General features: G+C 29.6%; 1 protein-coding gene across 2 annotated transcripts in view; it reads left to right on the top strand.

Annotated features, from left to right (window-relative positions):
• Positions 1–18,027, top strand: part of LOC129805898 (chloride intracellular channel exc-4) — a 57,803-nt gene extending 39,776 nt beyond the window's left edge. Inside the window, exons 3-6 of one of the 2 annotated variants that reach the window (XM_055854135.1) lie at positions 2,507–2,914; positions 12,638–12,748; positions 13,024–13,041; positions 17,117–18,027. In XM_055854135.1, the coding sequence (XP_055710110.1) occupies positions 2,507–2,914; positions 12,638–12,748; positions 13,024–13,041; positions 17,117–17,194 (615 nt within the window). In that variant the 3' untranslated portion in view covers positions 17,195–18,027. The remainder of the gene's footprint in view (positions 1–2,506; positions 2,915–12,637; positions 12,749–13,023; positions 13,042–17,116) is intronic. The other variant, XM_055854136.1, reaches the window with a different exon arrangement.
• The last annotated feature ends 1,079 nt before the right edge of the window (positions 18,028–19,106 follow it).

Here is a 19,106-nt window from a genome sequence, read left to right as displayed (position 1 = left end):
GAGAAATTTTGAAAAGATCTAAGTGATAGACTTATACAAAAAAAGCGTTTTGGGCGTTTCTTTAGATCATGTCTTTGCTCTCAGGATGACTTAATAATGACTTGGAAAATTTCGTAATAGGGGAGGGTAGGGCAGTTTCACCCCTAAATTGCAAAATGGATTTTAGGACTATTTTGCAAAAAGATGATAAACAGAAGTAAAACTTTGTAGATTCTGTGAATTACAGTTGGGTTTAGGGTTAATAAAAAAATAACAATAATCCTTTAATTTCATTGGTCTATTGTGGAGAAGATGATTTTACTTGAATGGCGGAATGCGTGAAAGTCCCCCGTTGCGGGGCAATTTCAAGATAAATATGAGCCAATTTTTGAGAAAGATGAAACGTGTTTATAGGAACCTTGCGATACCAGAATTGATTAAAATTACTATTTTGAAGTCTTCTTAGACTCTAATCCTAAAAATATAAACGATAAAAGACTTTATAACAGAATTTGATCACTAATTAATGATACAGAGAAAATAAAATATCGCCAAAGACTTTGAAGCCTATTTCTCATTGAATGAGCAATTTTCTTTGAATTTTTATACGAAAGAAATGTCTTTTGTGGTCCTAGGTCAATTCTGTACATTATTGGATCATTATATCGCCTTAAAACATGTATATTTTAGTATAACAGTTTTATAATATTATTTTAAATTCTTGATTTTTTATAATACTAAAAAAAATTTACAATATCTTGCTGAAAACATTCTGAAAAGATATTATAACAATTAAATTTATCATTTTGAAGCACCTAAAAAACACTGAAAGATTATTTTTTAAAATTTTTTTATGAACTTTTAGGAAATACTATTTTCCATAATTTCGAACTTTATCGACAAAAAACAGCTACAAAATGTTTTCAATTATCATTTTAAGTTAAATTTGATTAAATAAGTAAATTGTTAGACACTGGAAACTTCTTCGTGTGCTTGCATGAAACTACCCCTCACGAAGTTTCGGAACTCAAATCAAAATTGTCAGAAACGTCTTAGATTTCATTCAACGCTAAATGCCTTATAATAAACATAAAACCACTAGTAATTTAATACAATTATGTTACTTCGATAAATAAGTGCAATAGTTCAGAAATTCTTAAAAATAAAATATTACCAAATGTTTCAATTTGATGCAGTTTTATAAAATCAATTACAGAATTCAAACGAGAAGCGTCACGAAATTAATTATTTTTATGTATAAAAATAATTTCGACCTTGACCAAAATTTCCACCTTGCACCCCCCGGAGACCACTTTTCTCAACAAATCTTCACGTTTCAGACGATTTCTGATAAATGTCGTCATGCTGTTTGTCCGTCTGTCCGTCCGGCTGTCATCAGCTCTAGAGGCCAAAGGGTTAGAGATAGCGACTTGGGATCTAAGGGGGACCCCCCCCCATAAGTCGACCCAAGGATCGTTAATATACCCCCATTTTCCCTCCACCCCTCCCCTTCCGCACCAAAACCATGTTTTTTTTTGGGATTGCTCGAAAACGCATCGTGCTATTTTTTTCTTTTTTGGATATGTTTTAGAATTAACCGGGCGAACATTTCGTCCATATACGAAAATTGCGTTGAATCATTCCTAATGACGGTTTTTCAAGGTCAAAGGTTAAAAAGACACTAGAGAGCGCATTTATTAAGCATATGTGGTCAAGTTTGGGGCCGTTGGGAAAGGTCTTGGCATTCCCTATAAAACTTAACCGGTTCCAATCGGTTTTGAATCGCTAATGAACCGGTTCATAACTGATAAGAAATTTTTATCTGAAAATCAATCCTATTACTTCAAAAACTACTTTGGGAGATCTTTTGAGAGATTTATGAACCGGTTCAAATCGGTTAAGAACCGGTAAACGGTAAATGATGCGAAAGTACTTTTGCGGTATAGCATCTAAGTCGCGAGTTCGAGGATTTCGCAAAGCCTGGAACGCTTTGCCACCCCTTTTTCTTAAATCTAAAAACGCTAAAATGCTTGATTTATAAGAAATTTCTTGAAGATATATATTTTAATGTCAAAAATGGAAGCACTTTAATTTCCAGGAAATTTTTCTTTTCAAAATTCTGAATACTTTGTTAATATAAAAATTGCAGTCGTTTTAAGATTAGATGCCTTGCGGCAACCTTAGAAAATTTAAATTTTTCTCCTATTTTCTCAAAGCAAAAATTCAATACTATAAAATCTACTATACTAACTATTTTCTATTAATTTTATTTAATAAAATAGAATTTTGGTTTTGGGAAATAAGAGAAAAAAATAAAATATTTAAAGACCTCCGCGTTCAAAGGCAAGGCACTTTGCCCCTATTCTCATAATTAGAATCCAATATTTTGGTTTCTAAAATTGGAAAAAAAAACAGTTTAATGTGAAGAAATTTGCATTTTGTTTTTTTTTTAAATTAACTTTCAATATTGCATTTTTTCTCTTGACCTAAAAGTAACATAAATTTCTTTTAAAACCTCTCTATGAAGGTCACAACAGTGGATATGCAGAAACCACCTCCAGATTTTCGTACCAATTTCGAGGCAACACATCCACCAATTCTCATTGATAATGGTTTAGCCATATTGGAGAATGACAAAATTGAGCGGCATATTATGAAAAATATCCCAGGAGGATACAATTTATTTGTCCAGGACAAAGAAGTGGCAACACTCATTGAGAATTTGTATTCCAAATTAAAGTTAATGCTAGTGAAAAAGGATGAAACAAAAAATAATTCACTTCTGGCACATCTCAAGAAGATCAATGATCACTTGGCGAGTCGCGACACGCGATTCCTCACAGGTGACACAATGTGCTGTTTCGATTGTGAATTGATGCCTCGTCTGCAGCATATTCGAGTGGCTGGAAAGTATTTTGTGGACTTTGAAATACCCGTGAGTACATAATTTTTTTTGTTTCTTTCTCAAGACATTTTTTTTCTGAAATTGATAAAATGATAAGGGGTTATATTGAATATTGTTTTGTTGTATTTGTGGGAAATGACGAAAGATCTACTTATAACTTTGTTATGAACATTATTTTTATGGTGCGCTTGGTCAAAAACAAACGTATCAAATTATCTTGTAAAGTTTGGTGAATTTACTTTCTTTTGAGCATTTTGAAATAAATGTTTAAAGTGGGAATTTGTATAAATGTGAAAACCACTTAAAATTTTTCTTTTATCGTACTTTTTTTCTTGTACTCTGCAAATAATTTTAGCTAAATATATGCAAACTTGTTAAAATTACACAAGAATACAGGAAAGACTTCAAAAAATATAATTGGATGGTATTAAACAGGCGGCTGTCTGTATTCGGAGATTTCCTAAAGGAATTTTGAATTGTAAATTTCTTTTTGCAATTGCGTTCAAGTAAATATTGGATATCTTTCCTTTACGTTACAGCATATGCCTCATAAAATTTGTATAAAGTGATTTATTCTGCTTTGGCGCCACTAACGATAATACACTAAAGTTTTTTTTTTAATTTTTCAAAGAGTTGTTAAACATTTTGATCAAGTAAATTTTAAGTACCGTCGTTGCGGGTGACTTTGCACTCGGGGGGTGACTTTGCACTCTGCTGTTCGTGAGACTTTGAACAATTCTAGCACTTATTGATAGTCTTCGCCGATCCGGTCTACCATGTCAAAGTATATAGGGATATGTTATGTACCAAGTAAGGTACAATGATCCCCAAAAGGATTCTTGTAGTTTTAGTAATAGTCAATTAAATGCTAATATAGGTATTTTGTCAAAAAACGCCTCCGTGAAAAAGTTATTTGAAGGTACAATTCCAAAATCGATTTCAGAGTAGTAAATTGTCCAAATCCAATCTAAATTTATCTGGCTAGAATAATCCACTTCGATTTTGTTGATTATTTTTATTAAAATATTTTTTTCCCTATTATCTTCCTAAGAACGCATGATTTATGTTATAAAATTGCATATAATGATCTTTCTAAAACTTTATTATAGAAGTATTTGGATAAAAATTATCCAATTTTATGGGAACTTAAGATAAAATGACGGAGATCTACAAGATGGAATGGACGCCATCTTGATTTGACGTTTTTATCCGCCATTTTGAATAACTGTCAAAACAAAAATCTCATCCGATTGAGCTGAAATTTTAGTATGTTCTAGCTGATGTCAAGGCCTTTTCAGAACATATATAAAATCCGACCTTGGTCAAGTGATTGTCTGGATATAGGGGCTCCAAGTTCAAAATTTTCACATTTTTATGAATACAGAACTACAGGGAGCGTCTTTTATCGAAACCATCAGAAAAAAAACAGCGCTATCGTTAGGCGATGAGATCTAACAAACAAACAAAAAGAATAGTAATGTTTTTGTTTATAACAGCGCATTATTTGAGAATCTTATAAACTCTTTTCGCAAAGATGAAAAATAAGAAAAAAACTAATTAAATGTACTTTTCGTTTATTTATTTTTTAATTATGTTAAAGTAAATAAATATATAAAATAAAAGTCTCAACCATTTTAATGGTTGCTGAGGCATTTCGTTTAGGTTTCAAATATTGAAGATTAAAAAATAAAGACCGCCAAAATATGAGTATTGCAAAATTTTAAACTTTGAGCCTCTGTATCTAGGTAAATACTTGACGTAGACTGGAACATAGATACGTTTTGAAAAGGCCTTGACATCAGCTACAACATACTAAAATTTCAACCCAATCGGACTAGTTTTAGGTTTTGACAGTTATGCAAAATGGCGCACAGAAACGTCAAATCAAGATGGCGATCATGTCATCTTATAGATCTCGTGCATCTTACCCTTAGATGTGAAGATCTTCATTGTCGTTTATTATCAGAAAATGTTGATTTTTTAGTATTTATTAAAAAGTGCAAAGTCACCCGCACCTTATCCCAAGTGCAAGCCTTTTTTCTTGATTTTTTTTAACATAGTAAAATTTTATAAAATTAATGTTAGTGGCACAAAATCCATTCATTAACAACTGAATACAAATAATTTTATCCAATAACCCCCTCCCTTCACTTTATCTATCCACTTTTAGAGGGTAAAGTTGAAAAATAGCGAAAAAACGTGCAAAGTCACCCGCAACGACGGTAACTAAAAATAGGTAGTAAAAAAAAAGGGTATGCTGCGGCGAAAATTGAGCTTCTTTCAAAGTTTAAAATGCTGAAATAATGCCTCAATTTAGGCATTCAAAAACTTTATTTGCCAGAGGTATTAGGGAAGGACACTACCTCGATCAATCTTCCAATATCGTGTAAATCACCCAGCCGATCTGCCGATTTATTATAGCAAAAATTTCCGATTTTTAACTCCGGATCATCACTATTTAGACGATTGCCGCTCACGGTTCATTGTGTGAGAGCTAGTTATTCCAAATAACCGGGTTTTTAGGATAGACGGTTAATCGGTTTTGGAAGGGTCTGAAACCGGTTAACCGATTTAAAACCGGTTTCAAATTTTTAAAAAAAATTTCAGAACATGAACTTTGATATAATATTTAACACATAAATATATTCTTTTTCTCAGTTAGTTTAAAACTTATTATATTTTATTGCTTTATTTTATATTTAAAATAGTTCAGGAAATTTCAGATTGCAGGAAAATGACTGGGAATTTTTCTAATAATATTGTGCCGTGGAAAAGCCAATGCAATGTATATTTCCGTCTAGATCTTGGAAAATGTAAAAAAAAATATAGAGTAACTGAAACACTTTTCCTCTTTATTTTTAAAATCCTATGACGAGTTAAATCTTGTTAAACTTAAGTTTAGAAAATTTGAATCGTGGAAGAAAAATAATATTTGCAAAAATATGAAAAAAAATAATATTGGAAGGATAGTACCTATATTTTTTGCTACCTATATGCGCTATAAAATTTTGTTTTGTAAAATCTTGTAAAAGTGTTGTCAAAATTTTGCTTTTTTCAACATAAAATTCCAGATTTTTCGAACGGGAATGGTTTAAAGTAAATTTTTTAGATCATTCTCTACGGAAAATCTACTAATTAATAATTTTTGGTATTATACATCATGAAAAACATGATTATAATTTACACAAAATTCAAAAATAATTTCATAGAAAAAATTGCATAAGCATTTAGAAAAAAATTATTAAAATAAAAGGAAACATTTGTTGTTTTTTTCTCCATTTGGTTGAGAAACTAATAAATGTCAGATTTTGATAAAAATTTTACAAGAATCTTGTGTAACAATCTTGATGAATTTGGTATAACAATCTTGATAAACATCTTTTTACTTTTCCACATAAAACAATATTTTACAAGATTGTACTAAATCGTTTACAAATTTTTTCTCAGTATACAATTCATTTTCTAGTCTTGTAAGTATTTAAGTAAGTTTTAAAAGATAAAATAATTCAAGTGAGGAAGTTCTGAAATAATTTCCGATAACCTTTAAGCAAATAAGTCTTTTCCAGAGTGGAAGAAACGTACACGAAATCCAGTACTACTATCCTTAAAATATTATTAACATACTACAGATTGCACTTCAAGTTCCTTTCTAATCAAAGAAATATTTTGCAGTGTATCTTGATTTTCAAAAAATAAACTTAAGCTTAAGAGAAATTTTAAAATTTTTGTAAAGAGACGGTTTTAAACCGGTTTCATCTCTAAAAACCGGTTTTAAAACCGTCTCCAGATCCAGAATAGGACGGTTAACCGGGTTTTCGAGATCGGTTAACCGTTGTTGGAATCACTAGTGAGAGCCACTTACTCACGACTTAAAAAAACATTAGATTTTTGTTTCTTATAAATTCGTTCGTCCCCTATATTGTTTTAATTTTTATATAATTTACAATTCTAAATTGAAAAGCAACTAGGGGAAAGCGCGCTACCTTCGCACGATTTATGCTTCGCACAAATAATTTTTTCAATGTGTTATAAATGAATTTGGCCCATTATAATAATATATTTTAATAGCTAGTCCAATGCCTCAAATTTTCAGAAAAGTGCTATGGGTGAAATCCATAAGGAACATAGAGAAAAAATGAATTGTCCGAAGCTTGAGTCGTCCGAAGCTAGCGTGCTTTCCCCTAATTAAGAAATAAAGTTAAGATAGAATTAAATTAGATAAATATTTTTAGTCAGTAAAAAAATCTAAAAAGTTACCACAACTCTCAATAAGGGTTTACGTGGATCAAAAAACTGGAAAACAACAATATTTTTTTTAATAATTTAGTATATTTTATTTATTTTAAAAATACAACATTTTGTTGTATTTTAAAAATACAATACCTTAAACTATATTTTCTGATATTTTTATTTCAAAATTTTAAAGTTCAACCGGACCTGATTTTTGGAGACTGTTTTTGAAAAAAAAAACTTACTTCTTATATGAACAAGATTTCTCAGTAAAATAGTCATCTGAAATCAAAAAATCAAATATTTCCTGTTAGCACAAATTCATTCATTTAATTAGGTATAAATCATAGTACTTTTTGGTGGTTGCAAAAAGATAATAAATTTGCCAAAGTTGTCTGGGCCCAAAAATAATTTAATTCTCCTACAAAAATGTAAAGAAAAAATTAACTTTTCATACTTATTAATTTTATTTAAATGGATGCTGTAACACTCCTGGAAGATCTACTCCTCTTTTAAATTGAAGGAGGGGCCTAAAAATGTTTTACAACTCATTATTAAACTTTTTAAAACATTTAACAAAACACTAATGTGTACTATTTGATAATTTGAAAGACTACTGCATCGGCAGATATTTAGACTTGTTAAAAGTTAGTAGTAAAAAGACAAAATTATCTTTGTCACGCCTTCTCGGAAGCCACGCCCATTTGTCTACATTCCTTTTAGCCAAAAAAAATTGTGTAAAAACGCATTATTTTCGGTTTTTGGATATTTGAATTTTGCATATTTGAATTGAATTGATTGTCATTTTCGTTTGATTTTAGTCTACCTAAAAGTAGGGGCGTGACCTAAAGTATTTCATTGGAGTGTACATTTTACAAAAAATTTAATAATATCTTTTTATAACCATTTTGGTAACGATTTTGTTACGACTTCACAATTTTAAAATTGCTTATATAGCCGTGAAAACCTGGGATGACATGATATTAACTTCTTTTTCGATAGTATCGACTGTCGATTCTAAAAAGTTTAAACGATTAACTGTACTTTTTGTAGATAATACAAATATTTATCAACAGTCACATTCTATTAAGATTGTCCCAATAAATGGCCTGACTGACAATGCGATAAAAGTCATCATTCACTTAATCTAACAGATATAGATTTATCGATACTATCGATTCGATAGTATCAAAAAGTTAATATTCCACCCCTGGTTATATTTTGCAATAGTAGGTATTATTCTTTGTTTTTTTATCTTTACATGAAATGAAAAAAAAATCTCAAGGTTAAAAAAATCGAAGTATAAAATGTTATAAAAAATTCCTGCAGTTCTAGATTACTTGGAATGAGATTGGAAAATGTTCTTTTAATTAATAAGAGTACGAAATATTGAATTTTATCTAAACTTAGTCTTTCTATAAGTGAATAAGTTTTCTTCATATCTCAATTTTAAACAATCAAACAATCATTTTTTTTCAGAAATATTTTAAAAAAAATATTGATTCAAATTATACAATGAATACAAATACTTTTCTAATCTCTAAATAAAGGGGTAAAATTAAAGAATAATAATTTAGTTTGTGTTTCGTAAATAATATCACTTTCTTACTGTCTGATAAAATTGGTTATAGGGTAAGTGTGCCTAATTCCGGCCAGCTTGCAATTTCGGCCACCTTTTTTGTTCCTCGAATTTCAATGAACCTTTAGATTTTACATACTCTAGAGATTATACAATGCAAAAGAATAACAAAAAATTTTGCTTCGCCAAACGAGATGACGTGAAAAAGATATTGGAAGAATTCCCGAAGGGCAAGGAACTATGAGAATGAAGGTGGCCGAAATAGGGCACCAAAGCTATGCCTATATTTTTATTCATTTTAAAATGTATTAAGAATGATTTTAGAGTAAATAAAGACGGTAAACTCTTTACAAGGTTCCCAGCAACACTCTTTCAGAAGAAAGAATTAAAAAAACAATTTGTATTTAAAATATTACATTTCAAACTTGAGACTTTGACGCTTGCATGCAACTATGCCGAAATTTGGCACACTTACCCTATTTCCAAAGAAATCTCATAAATTTCATTTTGCACTTTTGTTTTCTATATTCGTGCCAAGAAATATTCCAAATTCACAATTTAGTGTTGTTTACTGTTTTGAAATGCAGATATTTTGGTAGCTTATCTTATTCACAAGCTTTTCCTACTAATAAAATACATTTATTCATATTTAAACCAACAAAAAAATATATATAACTGCAAATATTAATAGGATGCAAAAGATATGCAATAAATTTGCCAAATAAAAATATATTTATCATATAATTTTGCAAAATATTGTGCAGGTTTCGATTGAAATGCAACGAAAAAAAAAACAATTCATATTTCTTGCTTCAATGGAATTACTTTCTTTTATCGTCGTTTTTTTGCCAATAAATTACATGTGAGATCTTTTTAAAACGCATTGAGATATTTGAAATTTATCTCAAAAATGCGTCCAAAAAGCCCACAAGAGAGAAATCAGTGAGAAGGTGAAGAAGAAGAAAAAAAAGTGCACGTAATCTTTTTTTTTCTGTGCATAAAACTGTAAACTCGAATGAAAGTGAAATAGTTTTGTGACGAAATTTTACTATCAAATTAATCGGATATTTTCTAAAATAAATTTAAAGAAAAAAAAACAACAACAAATTTCTTTTTCGTTCCGCGAAGGAGATTTTTCATACGAAAATTTTGTCGTGGAATTTGTGTTAAATATTCAAATTATTGTCGTTAATTATCTCATCAATGTGTGGTGGTGGAGATAATTAAATTTTATATTGTGAATTTTTCGTGTTGTTTTATGTAAGAAGAAAATATTATAGAAACGTAAATGAGAGAGATGGAAAAAAAGATAGTTGTATATTGATTTTTCTACAATATGAATTGCATAAAAAATCAATTGTTTATGCAAATTGTAAAAAATTGAGCAATGTGTTTCATTCGAAATTAAGAATTTGCAATTGAAATTATTCTTTTTAGAAAAATCATTTGAGATTTTTAAGGTGGATTAACCGCTTTTTGTCAATTTAAGAAACTATTGAACTTAGTTTAATTGGAACTCTTTTTAAATACTTTTTTGCAGAATTCAGCTTAACTTTGAATTAATTAAGCTTAAATTGCACTTTACAATCACATTTTATGGACAATGTAGGAACAATATTTAAAATTCTAGACTCACTTATTAAAAAAAAAAAAGATTCTAAATATGTTTTTTTTTTCTTTGTATATTTTCGACAGAAAGAAAATTGCATAAAGCATTGAGAATTAAAAGGATTAGGGTTAAATGTGCTAAATTTCGCCCAGCTTGCAATTCCGGCCACTTCTTTTGTTCCTCAAATTTCCATACGATGACGTGATATGACGTGTTTGGAAAAATTCCGAAAGGACAAGGAACACAAAATGGCCAAAAAACTACCCAAAACTATGTCTATATTTTTATTCAGTTTAAAATGTATTAAGAATGATTTTATAAAAACCAAGGACGATAAACTATCTACAAAGTTTTAAACATTTTTTTAAGTGACAAAAAAATCAATTCATTTTAAAAATGTTACATTTGAAACTTCAGACTTTGGTGCTTTGCATGCAACTATGGTGAAATTTGGTACCATGTACCCTATTTTGGATTAAAGTTGTTAGGTGATTACCATCAATTTTAAACATTAAACAGGGATAGTCAGATGCTAGAGCCAAAACGCGAATTAACCTAAAATTTTCCTCGAATTTCTGCTTAAAATACAAAGGTGGAATTATTAGAACTTAGTGTAGGAAAAACCCCAACATTTTTTGAAATGCTAAAATTTCATTAAATATTTTATTTATTAATGAAAATTTTAGTCAATAATTAATAGTTAAAAAAGTGTAATGAGATATTTGTTACACTTTTAAGTAAATAATTGAGATTTTAATCGATGACCTTTTCTTGCTGTCTACACGGTATAAACTTTTGGACACTGACCAAAATATTGGAAGAAGTTTTTCTTGGAACAAATTTTTTTGGAATCAATTTGTACCTAGAGAAAATATTTGTTTGTTCCAAAAAGTTTTATTTACAGTTTTGTTACGAAATATAGTTACAATTTTATTAGAGTTTTCTTTTGGAACCGTTTTGATACGGTGGACTGTCTACAAATTTGAGTTGATTTGGTTTTATACAAATTTGTTCCTGAAAGTTGGAATAGAATTTGTTACTCTCGACTTTTTTGTTCCCACTGTCAGGAACAAATTGGTACATTTTTTTATAAGAATATTATTCCTACATCTGTAACATATTTGTTCCAAAAATTTTCGGTGTCCATGGACGACGTAATTTTTTGAACGAAATTGTTACTCATATGGGGAATCTTTTTGTTCCCATTGTCGGGAACAAATTCGTTTAAGTGATTTCGTCTAACAGTTAAGGATTATACTTCTGTCGAGATGGATTTCGGTGGCGAGAATTAATAAGGAACATCAAATAAAAACTGAGTGTGACTGAGTGTGAGAGGAGGGATACGATTTTATACTAGACGAGCTATTTTTTGGAACAAATTCGTTACTAATATTGGGTATCTTTTTGTTTCTCCTAGAAGATACAAATTTTATTTAAAAAATTTTCGGTGTCCGTGGACGAGGTACTTTTTGGAACAAATCCGTTACTAATATTGATTATCTTTTTGGGTCTCGTAAAATGGACAAGATTGTGCCAAAAATTAATGTGTTTTTTTGGAGCAAATTTTTGAAACAAATATGTGCCGAAATTTTTTACCTTATGAACTTTCACCATCGAAATCCATCTCGACTGAAGTATAGGCCTTAACTGTAAGACGAAATCACTTACACGAATTTGTTCCCGACAATGGCAACAAAAAGATTCCCCATATGAGTAACAATTTCGTTCCAAAAATTACCTCGTCCACGGACACCGAAAATTTTTGGAACAAATATGTTACAGATGTAGGAATAATATTGTTATAAAGAAAATGTACCAATTTGTTCCTGACAGTGGGAACAAAACAGCCGAGTGCAATAAATTCTATTCCAACTTTCAGGAACAAATTTGTATAAAATAAGTAAGGGGCGTAGCCTATTTTTTGCAATGAAAGTGGTGGCTGATTTATGAAAGCATTGCAGTACCTCTAATATTCCTAATATAATTAAAACTTCAAGTTTTCTTTTTAATTTGATCATAGCACTTTTAGAGTGTTGCTGAAAAAATAATATGTGGGCCTATTCAGAATGTTAAATTGTTTCTCTTCCAAAATATCAAAAGAAAAATACTAATAAGAACACATGTTTTGCAATTTTCGGTTATTATTCTATTAAGAAAATTAATCAAAGGGCGAATAGTGGCAATTGTACTCTATATAGTAAAAAAATGTCCCCTATTTTTTATTTAAATAATTGTTTCTGTTATTATTGCATTTTGTTTGAAGTCACATGACATTCGGCGTGTGGGAGAGTAATTTTATTAATAATGTATTTTGTGTTCTATTTTAATCTCACAGACACACCTGACAGCTCTTTGGCGCTACATGTATCACATGTATCAATTGGACGCATTCACGCAATCGTGCCCCGCTGACCAGGACATTATCAATCACTACAAATTGCAACAGGTAAGCTTTTAATTTCACTTATGGTCAATTTATTGCACTTTCAAGGTAGAATTTGATGAGCTTTGCAGAATGATTCCCATTATTTTATCTTAAAACTAATTTTTCCACTGCATTTTTGAATTATAAATATAAATTTATTTTAGGCACATTTTCTAACCAAAATATTAACTGAATTTATTTTTATTTTAAACACCTTCATCCACCATTTTAAATTATGGCAATGAATGCACAAAAACTATCACTTGATAAAAAAAAAACACCTTAAAAAATAACAGGCAAAAGGTGACATCCAGGTATGTTTAATTTGAAAAAAAAATCACAGCTTTTTGTTTTTTTCTGTTTGTGGTTGTTTATTACCTAAGATTTTCAATCAATATTCCATCTATTGTCACGAATTTTTGTATTGGATTGGCATGCGATAGTGAGTCAAAAATGAGCGTTTGATAAAATTTTTTGGCATTGAGTGGAAATTTTGCTCAATAATGTTGTTTTTTTTTTCTCTCATCACAAGATTTTCTTATAATGTGTGAAACATGATACTTTTGCTATTACACCTTTTTCAACGAGCATTGAATTGAAGTTCAATGGGTCAATTCGTGCTAATGATAGATTATCTCAAGTTTTTTTCCTTCACGGGGGATTTAGTTGAACTTCCTCAATTTACGCTGCAAATAGTGTTTTATTGATTATCTTACGAGAGATGTCTTAAAAAAAACTTTGAATTGAAGAAATTATAGTCTGGGATTATTGTAATTGATTTTTAAAATCAATTACAATAAATGAATATAAAATGAAAAAAAATATTTATTCAACTTCATTTAATTTTGTAAGGGCTCTATTACGGGCTTTAATAGACCTAAGGCTTAACTTCTCTAATTTCTTATAAGTCGAAAATTTTTGGGAAATTTTGACTTAGAACTGGACTATTAAGGGAAAGTAATCTGTTTGAATCAGAATAACAAATTAAATTAGTTGCTATTAAGGATTTTGAAACCTTCGAAAACTAAGGTAAACCTGTAATCTGAAGACCACTTTAAGATACAATTGTGATACTCGGGAATATTTAGCTTGTAAAATTTGGCTGTAAAGGATTAAGGTGAAGGAAATTTATGCAAAGGACCTCTTAACGATTATTCTAAGCCCTCAGTGTATAATATTTTGGGATAAGTTTTCGAGGACTCCGTAAAGCGGTTATCAGACTAGAGATTTAGCCTAGTTCCAGAAGGTGTCAAAATCCTAAAGTTTTATCTGTTTTTTCAGAATCTAATAGATCATTTACCCAAAAATTCATTCATATAAGTAAAATTTTTCCAAAAAATTTTGACTGATAAGGAATTAAAGAAGTTAAGCCATATGGCTAAGCCCTGGTATGAAGCCCGTATAAGACTATTTTGGCCTAAAAGTAATCTTCAGACTAAAGGTTATGCCCAGTTCTCGAAGATCTGTTTTTTTTTTTCTAAACAACGAGGAATTGCAGTAACCTTTCAAAATATATTAGGTCAATTGTTATAATGATGCAAAGCTGACTAAAAATTTCCTCAAAAATATAGCTTATTGAGAAAAGACAGCAGTTAAGCCATTTGAGCTTAAAAGTCTTTTCAGAAGGGAGGTTTAACCTAATTCAAAAACGTATCCAATTTCTGAGTAACAAACAGGACCACTGAATTTTACCACCAAAAAAATTTTTACTTTTATTCAAACATTAGCTGTCAAAATATTTAAAAATAAAAAAAGCCATATAATTAAATATCAGGTCTAAAGCTCGTTTATTAGATCTGAGCCCATTACAAAGCTCATCGAACCTTTAAAAATCTATCGAAGCGCTTTCGTTTTTGTTTTTGCTGTGTTGAAGTATCAACTTTGATGATTTATTTTAGTGCATCAGCAAGACTTCTATTCAAAAACTCAAAAAATGGCCTACAACATAAGCTCTGTATCAGTACTTATTATCTATAATCAGTGTTTTTTTCTGTGTCCACCGCCAGAGGGTAGAACTGGTCAATAATTGGTCGAAAATCAATCACTTTAGAGAGCTCATTTTTTAACCCGATTTCGTTAAATCGTATTCAAACTTCGAACCAGGTCCACCATTCTTCACCGGTTAAGTACCGATAAATTATTTTTCGGATATTATTTATTTTCTTAACCTTAAATTTGTTCCAAAACTAGAGGTCAAACGGTAAGGGATATCGACTTCCGATCTTCGATGACCCCCCTTATAAGTGGACACTATCTAAAATGCAAGTAGGGTCGGAGGAACATCTGTTCGACAGGGAACCCCTATTGACACTTTTGTCAAAATGTTGAAAATTATTTAATGTATCTAGTAAAATACAAGTAATATAACGTTTTTTCTGTAATATACCTTTTACTATAAACAGAGATGTTCAAATTTCGTATCCCAAATGGTACAGAGTAGGGTGTCAATAGGTGTTGACACGAGTTCTTAAAGTGTCAATAGACGTTCCTTTCACCCTAATATAAGCTTTTTTCATTAATCTACAATACATTTTACTACAAGGATAGTTGTTCAAATTTAATATCAAAAATACTGCAAAATAACGGTCTACAAACAAATAGCTCAAAATACGATTTCTTAAACTTCAAATAGGTGTACTTTTGACCCTACTTTAAACCTAGAATTCAAATTGTGCAAAACTATGAATCATATACAAAAATTTTACTCATACTTGTAGTGTGGAATCACCACTTCTCGCCAGTGCCTCACTTTTCGCCACTTATTGAAATCGCATTTATCCATTATTTGTGAAATAAATTAGCAGTAAAATTATTTGTATCTCTACTGCTGTTACTTATAGAGTCGAAAAACACTAATTTTTTGTTTTGAATTTAAATGTTTAAGCATTTTTTAGAGGAATATTTTAAGCAAGTGCATCGAATCCAATATTTCTTACCAAATATACTAAGTGTCATGAAACTTTTATCGAACAAAATTTCCGATTTTGAATAAATAATTTGTCTATTGAACATTTAATTACATTCGACTAATACATACAATTTATATTTAGTTAGTTAATGTATCATTTTATATTATTTTTATGTAAGAATGAGCCATGGCGGAAAGTGGTAATATTCTGGAATTGATCCACTACCTGTCGCCATTGCTTTTCAATAGGCGACGCTAATTTATCTTCATAGATTTTCAGTTGTCAAATACGCTTTGTTTACTTTCTGCAATAGTCTAATGATTGGATTTCTCAAATAAAAGTGAAGAAAAATCATTTAATGTGAATAATAATAAGGTGATCATGAGGAAAAAGAAATGCTGAATGTATTCATTGCATAATATTGCCAAAAAATAATTGAGTTTGAACTTTTTTTTTAGGTTACTCGCACGTTAGTTTTAGGTTTTTTAGGTACTCCCACGTTAAATTGTTGGACTTTTGTTTTGACGAATCTAGAGCCAATATATCTATAAGTAACTTTGTGCCAAATTTGAGTTGTCTGATTATAAGGGGTCTAACAGAGAGAAATTCGAAAAAGTTAAAATAACATTCCGGAAATGTTAATTTTACCCTGCATTATTGATCCGAAATCGGTGTAAATATTATGCTTTTTATGTGTATTATAGGTTAAAGTTACCCTTTTTCATGTTAATTTTACCCTTAAAAAGGTGTAAAATTATCATAAAAAATTTTGATATATTTTTACACCTGAAAAGTGTTAAAGTTACGAGGAAAAAAGTTAATCGCACCCTCTCTTTTTCTCAGTGAAAGTTATAATACGGTTAATTTCACTTTTTCCTAAAAATGGCGATAAGTGGTTACTCCACCCTAAGCATTTTCCCCTTTCTTGAAATTTTGGAAATTTATATGAAATATATAATGAAATTTTGTGATTTTTAGTGAAAATTTACCAAATTGATATGAAAACACATAATAAAAACCTCATTTTATTATTAAGACTGATAATTTAATTATTTTTTAATATTATCCCAAGTTTCAGACTTAACAAAACATTCTGAAAAAGAGAGATGAATATTTATTTTAAAATTTGTCAAAATTCTCCTATTAAAAAATTAAATTAAAACAAATTGAACTTATTGATGCGATAAAAATTGTATTTAGAAATGAAAGAAAGAAAAGCGTTTAAAAATCATTTCGGATTTTGTGGTGTTGGCTTTTCACCTTCTTTATGTGCATTTTTTTGTGGCTTTCTTAACTATTTGCTTGAATTTTGCAATATCCTCTTAATAACTTTGCTTATAATGTGAGTGTACTATATTGCTTCATGCTTTTTCTTCCGCTATGATGGTTTGTCTTGTAAAATTTTAATGTAAATATACCAGAGAATTGTTTTCAGAGGAGTGAGAGAAATCTAAACAAATTGCATTTTGCGTCGTTGCAGATGCTTAAAATGAAGAAGCATGAAGAATTGGAGACACCAACGTTCACAACGTCAATTCCAATTGATATTTCTGAGTGAAAATTTGGACGGAAAATGGTGAGGAGGAAGAAGAGCAGAGAGCTTTTTTTTGGCAGTAAGAAGAAAAATCGCCCCCACAGAGAGTATTCCGAGAAGATTTTGAGACAGGAAGAGAGATAAAAGAGAAAGAAAATCTTCCGACAATTTCATCCAATACTTTTTTTTAACAGTAAACAGCATGATGTATTTAAGTAAATACCAGTTTCCTTAATTATCGACAGAAAACAAGCAAAAAAAAATATACAGAAAAAGAGCTATAAATATTAATATATTAAATGTAATATGTACATGAAGAATGCTATTTGATAGAATAAATTATTAACGAATAAACAAAATGAGCAAGGAAATTTTATACCATTTAAAAAAAACATTTTTTCCATCCCTTTTTATACCAGAAATAAATGAAAATGAGAAAACAATCTTTAAAACACTATTTATAAAAAGTGGGAAAATCTTGGAAAATTCTTTTGTACTGTAGTTAATAGTAAAACAAGAAAGGTTAAAAAAGAAGAATAATACAATGAACTGAGAAAAGTATAAAAACAATCAAAAAAGATTTATAGAATAAATGAGAAATGTACATAAAGTTTTTTTTTAAATTTAAGGAAAAATGTAACTTTTTGAAGTTATTACTTTCATTCTTAATATTTAAAAAGAGAGAAAGAAAAATCTGTTCACTGTTTAGTCATTATAATTTTTTTCCTTTTAAATGCCTTTCCCAAAACAAACAAAAAACAAAAGATAGCTCTTGAAGAGATAATGTTTGTCCATTTCTTTCTCCTTTTTTTAATTGATACAAAAATATATTCAAATAAAATGGAATTTGCCATAAATTTGACGTGTTTTATTCTTTCATGCAGATTACAAAAGCGATTACAAAAAAGTTTTTCTTCGTATGAAGCATGTGTTTAATGCATTTTTTATTTTGTTTTCATTGTTAATATCGGGCTGTAGGGTAAATGTCCTAATTCAAAACCATTTCCAGACGCTTTAACTTTGACAGAAGATTCAACACATTAAGTTCATATTTTTTTCTGAAGAGAATTACATAAATTTGCTCCTTAACTCTTCTAGAATGTTACTGTTTACTAAAAATTCTTTAGATATAATTTGAAAACTTCTAAAATACAAGAAAAATACGCGAGCATAAAATGCTTCTATTGAAAACAAATTAATCCAAATGGAGACAAGGGAAAGTTTCTAATTGGAGGCAAACAGTGTAAGTGAAACCGCGACGAAAGGCTTTCAAGACCTTGTTGAGTTGCTCCTGAGTGCAGGATTTGTACTTATTCCTGGTCTTGTCTCCTTTCCCATCTAAAACAATAAAAAAATCTCTCCAAAAAATCATATTTCCGGTGTTTCCAATTGAAGCATTTGCAGACACTTCAGAAAAACCCTTTTTGTTCACGAAATAGGTAATTATTTCATTTGAAAACTTCACGTACCATTAACAATAAAGATTAGCACTTAATTTAACTAAAATTTGCCAGAAATATGACATAAATTTTAAAAAATTCGAATAAACAACCTTATTGTGTTTTTCTTTAGAAAGCTTGATTGATAAATGAAAAATTCTATGGTGAAAAGGTACACTTTTAATTTTTCTGAGAAATTAACGTATTAAAATTTGTAAATATGAATGGATTTTCGCTTTATTTGGAGCAAAATTAACTAATGAAACTGTGGTATAGAAAATATATAAATATAATAATTTAGTAGTGTATTTATCATGAAAACAATGACGTTTCCATTTGGAGTAGCGAAAAATTTCCATTTGGAGCAGGTTATAAATTAGTTTAATTTACCCTAACTGCGTTTTCAACGCTACTAGCGGGGATCTGAAGAAGTTTGAATAATCTAAAAAGATAATTTTACTAAAAATAAAAAGATCTGTCGAAAAATGTTGTAGATT

This window comes from Phlebotomus papatasi, chromosome 3, assembly GCF_024763615.1.
Source record: "Phlebotomus papatasi isolate M1 chromosome 3, Ppap_2.1, whole genome shotgun sequence".
Classification (NCBI taxonomy): domain Eukaryota; kingdom Metazoa; phylum Arthropoda; class Insecta; order Diptera; family Psychodidae; genus Phlebotomus; species Phlebotomus papatasi.
Note: the sequence above shows the minus strand (reverse complement) of the source record. Positions and strands in the feature narration are given on the sequence as shown.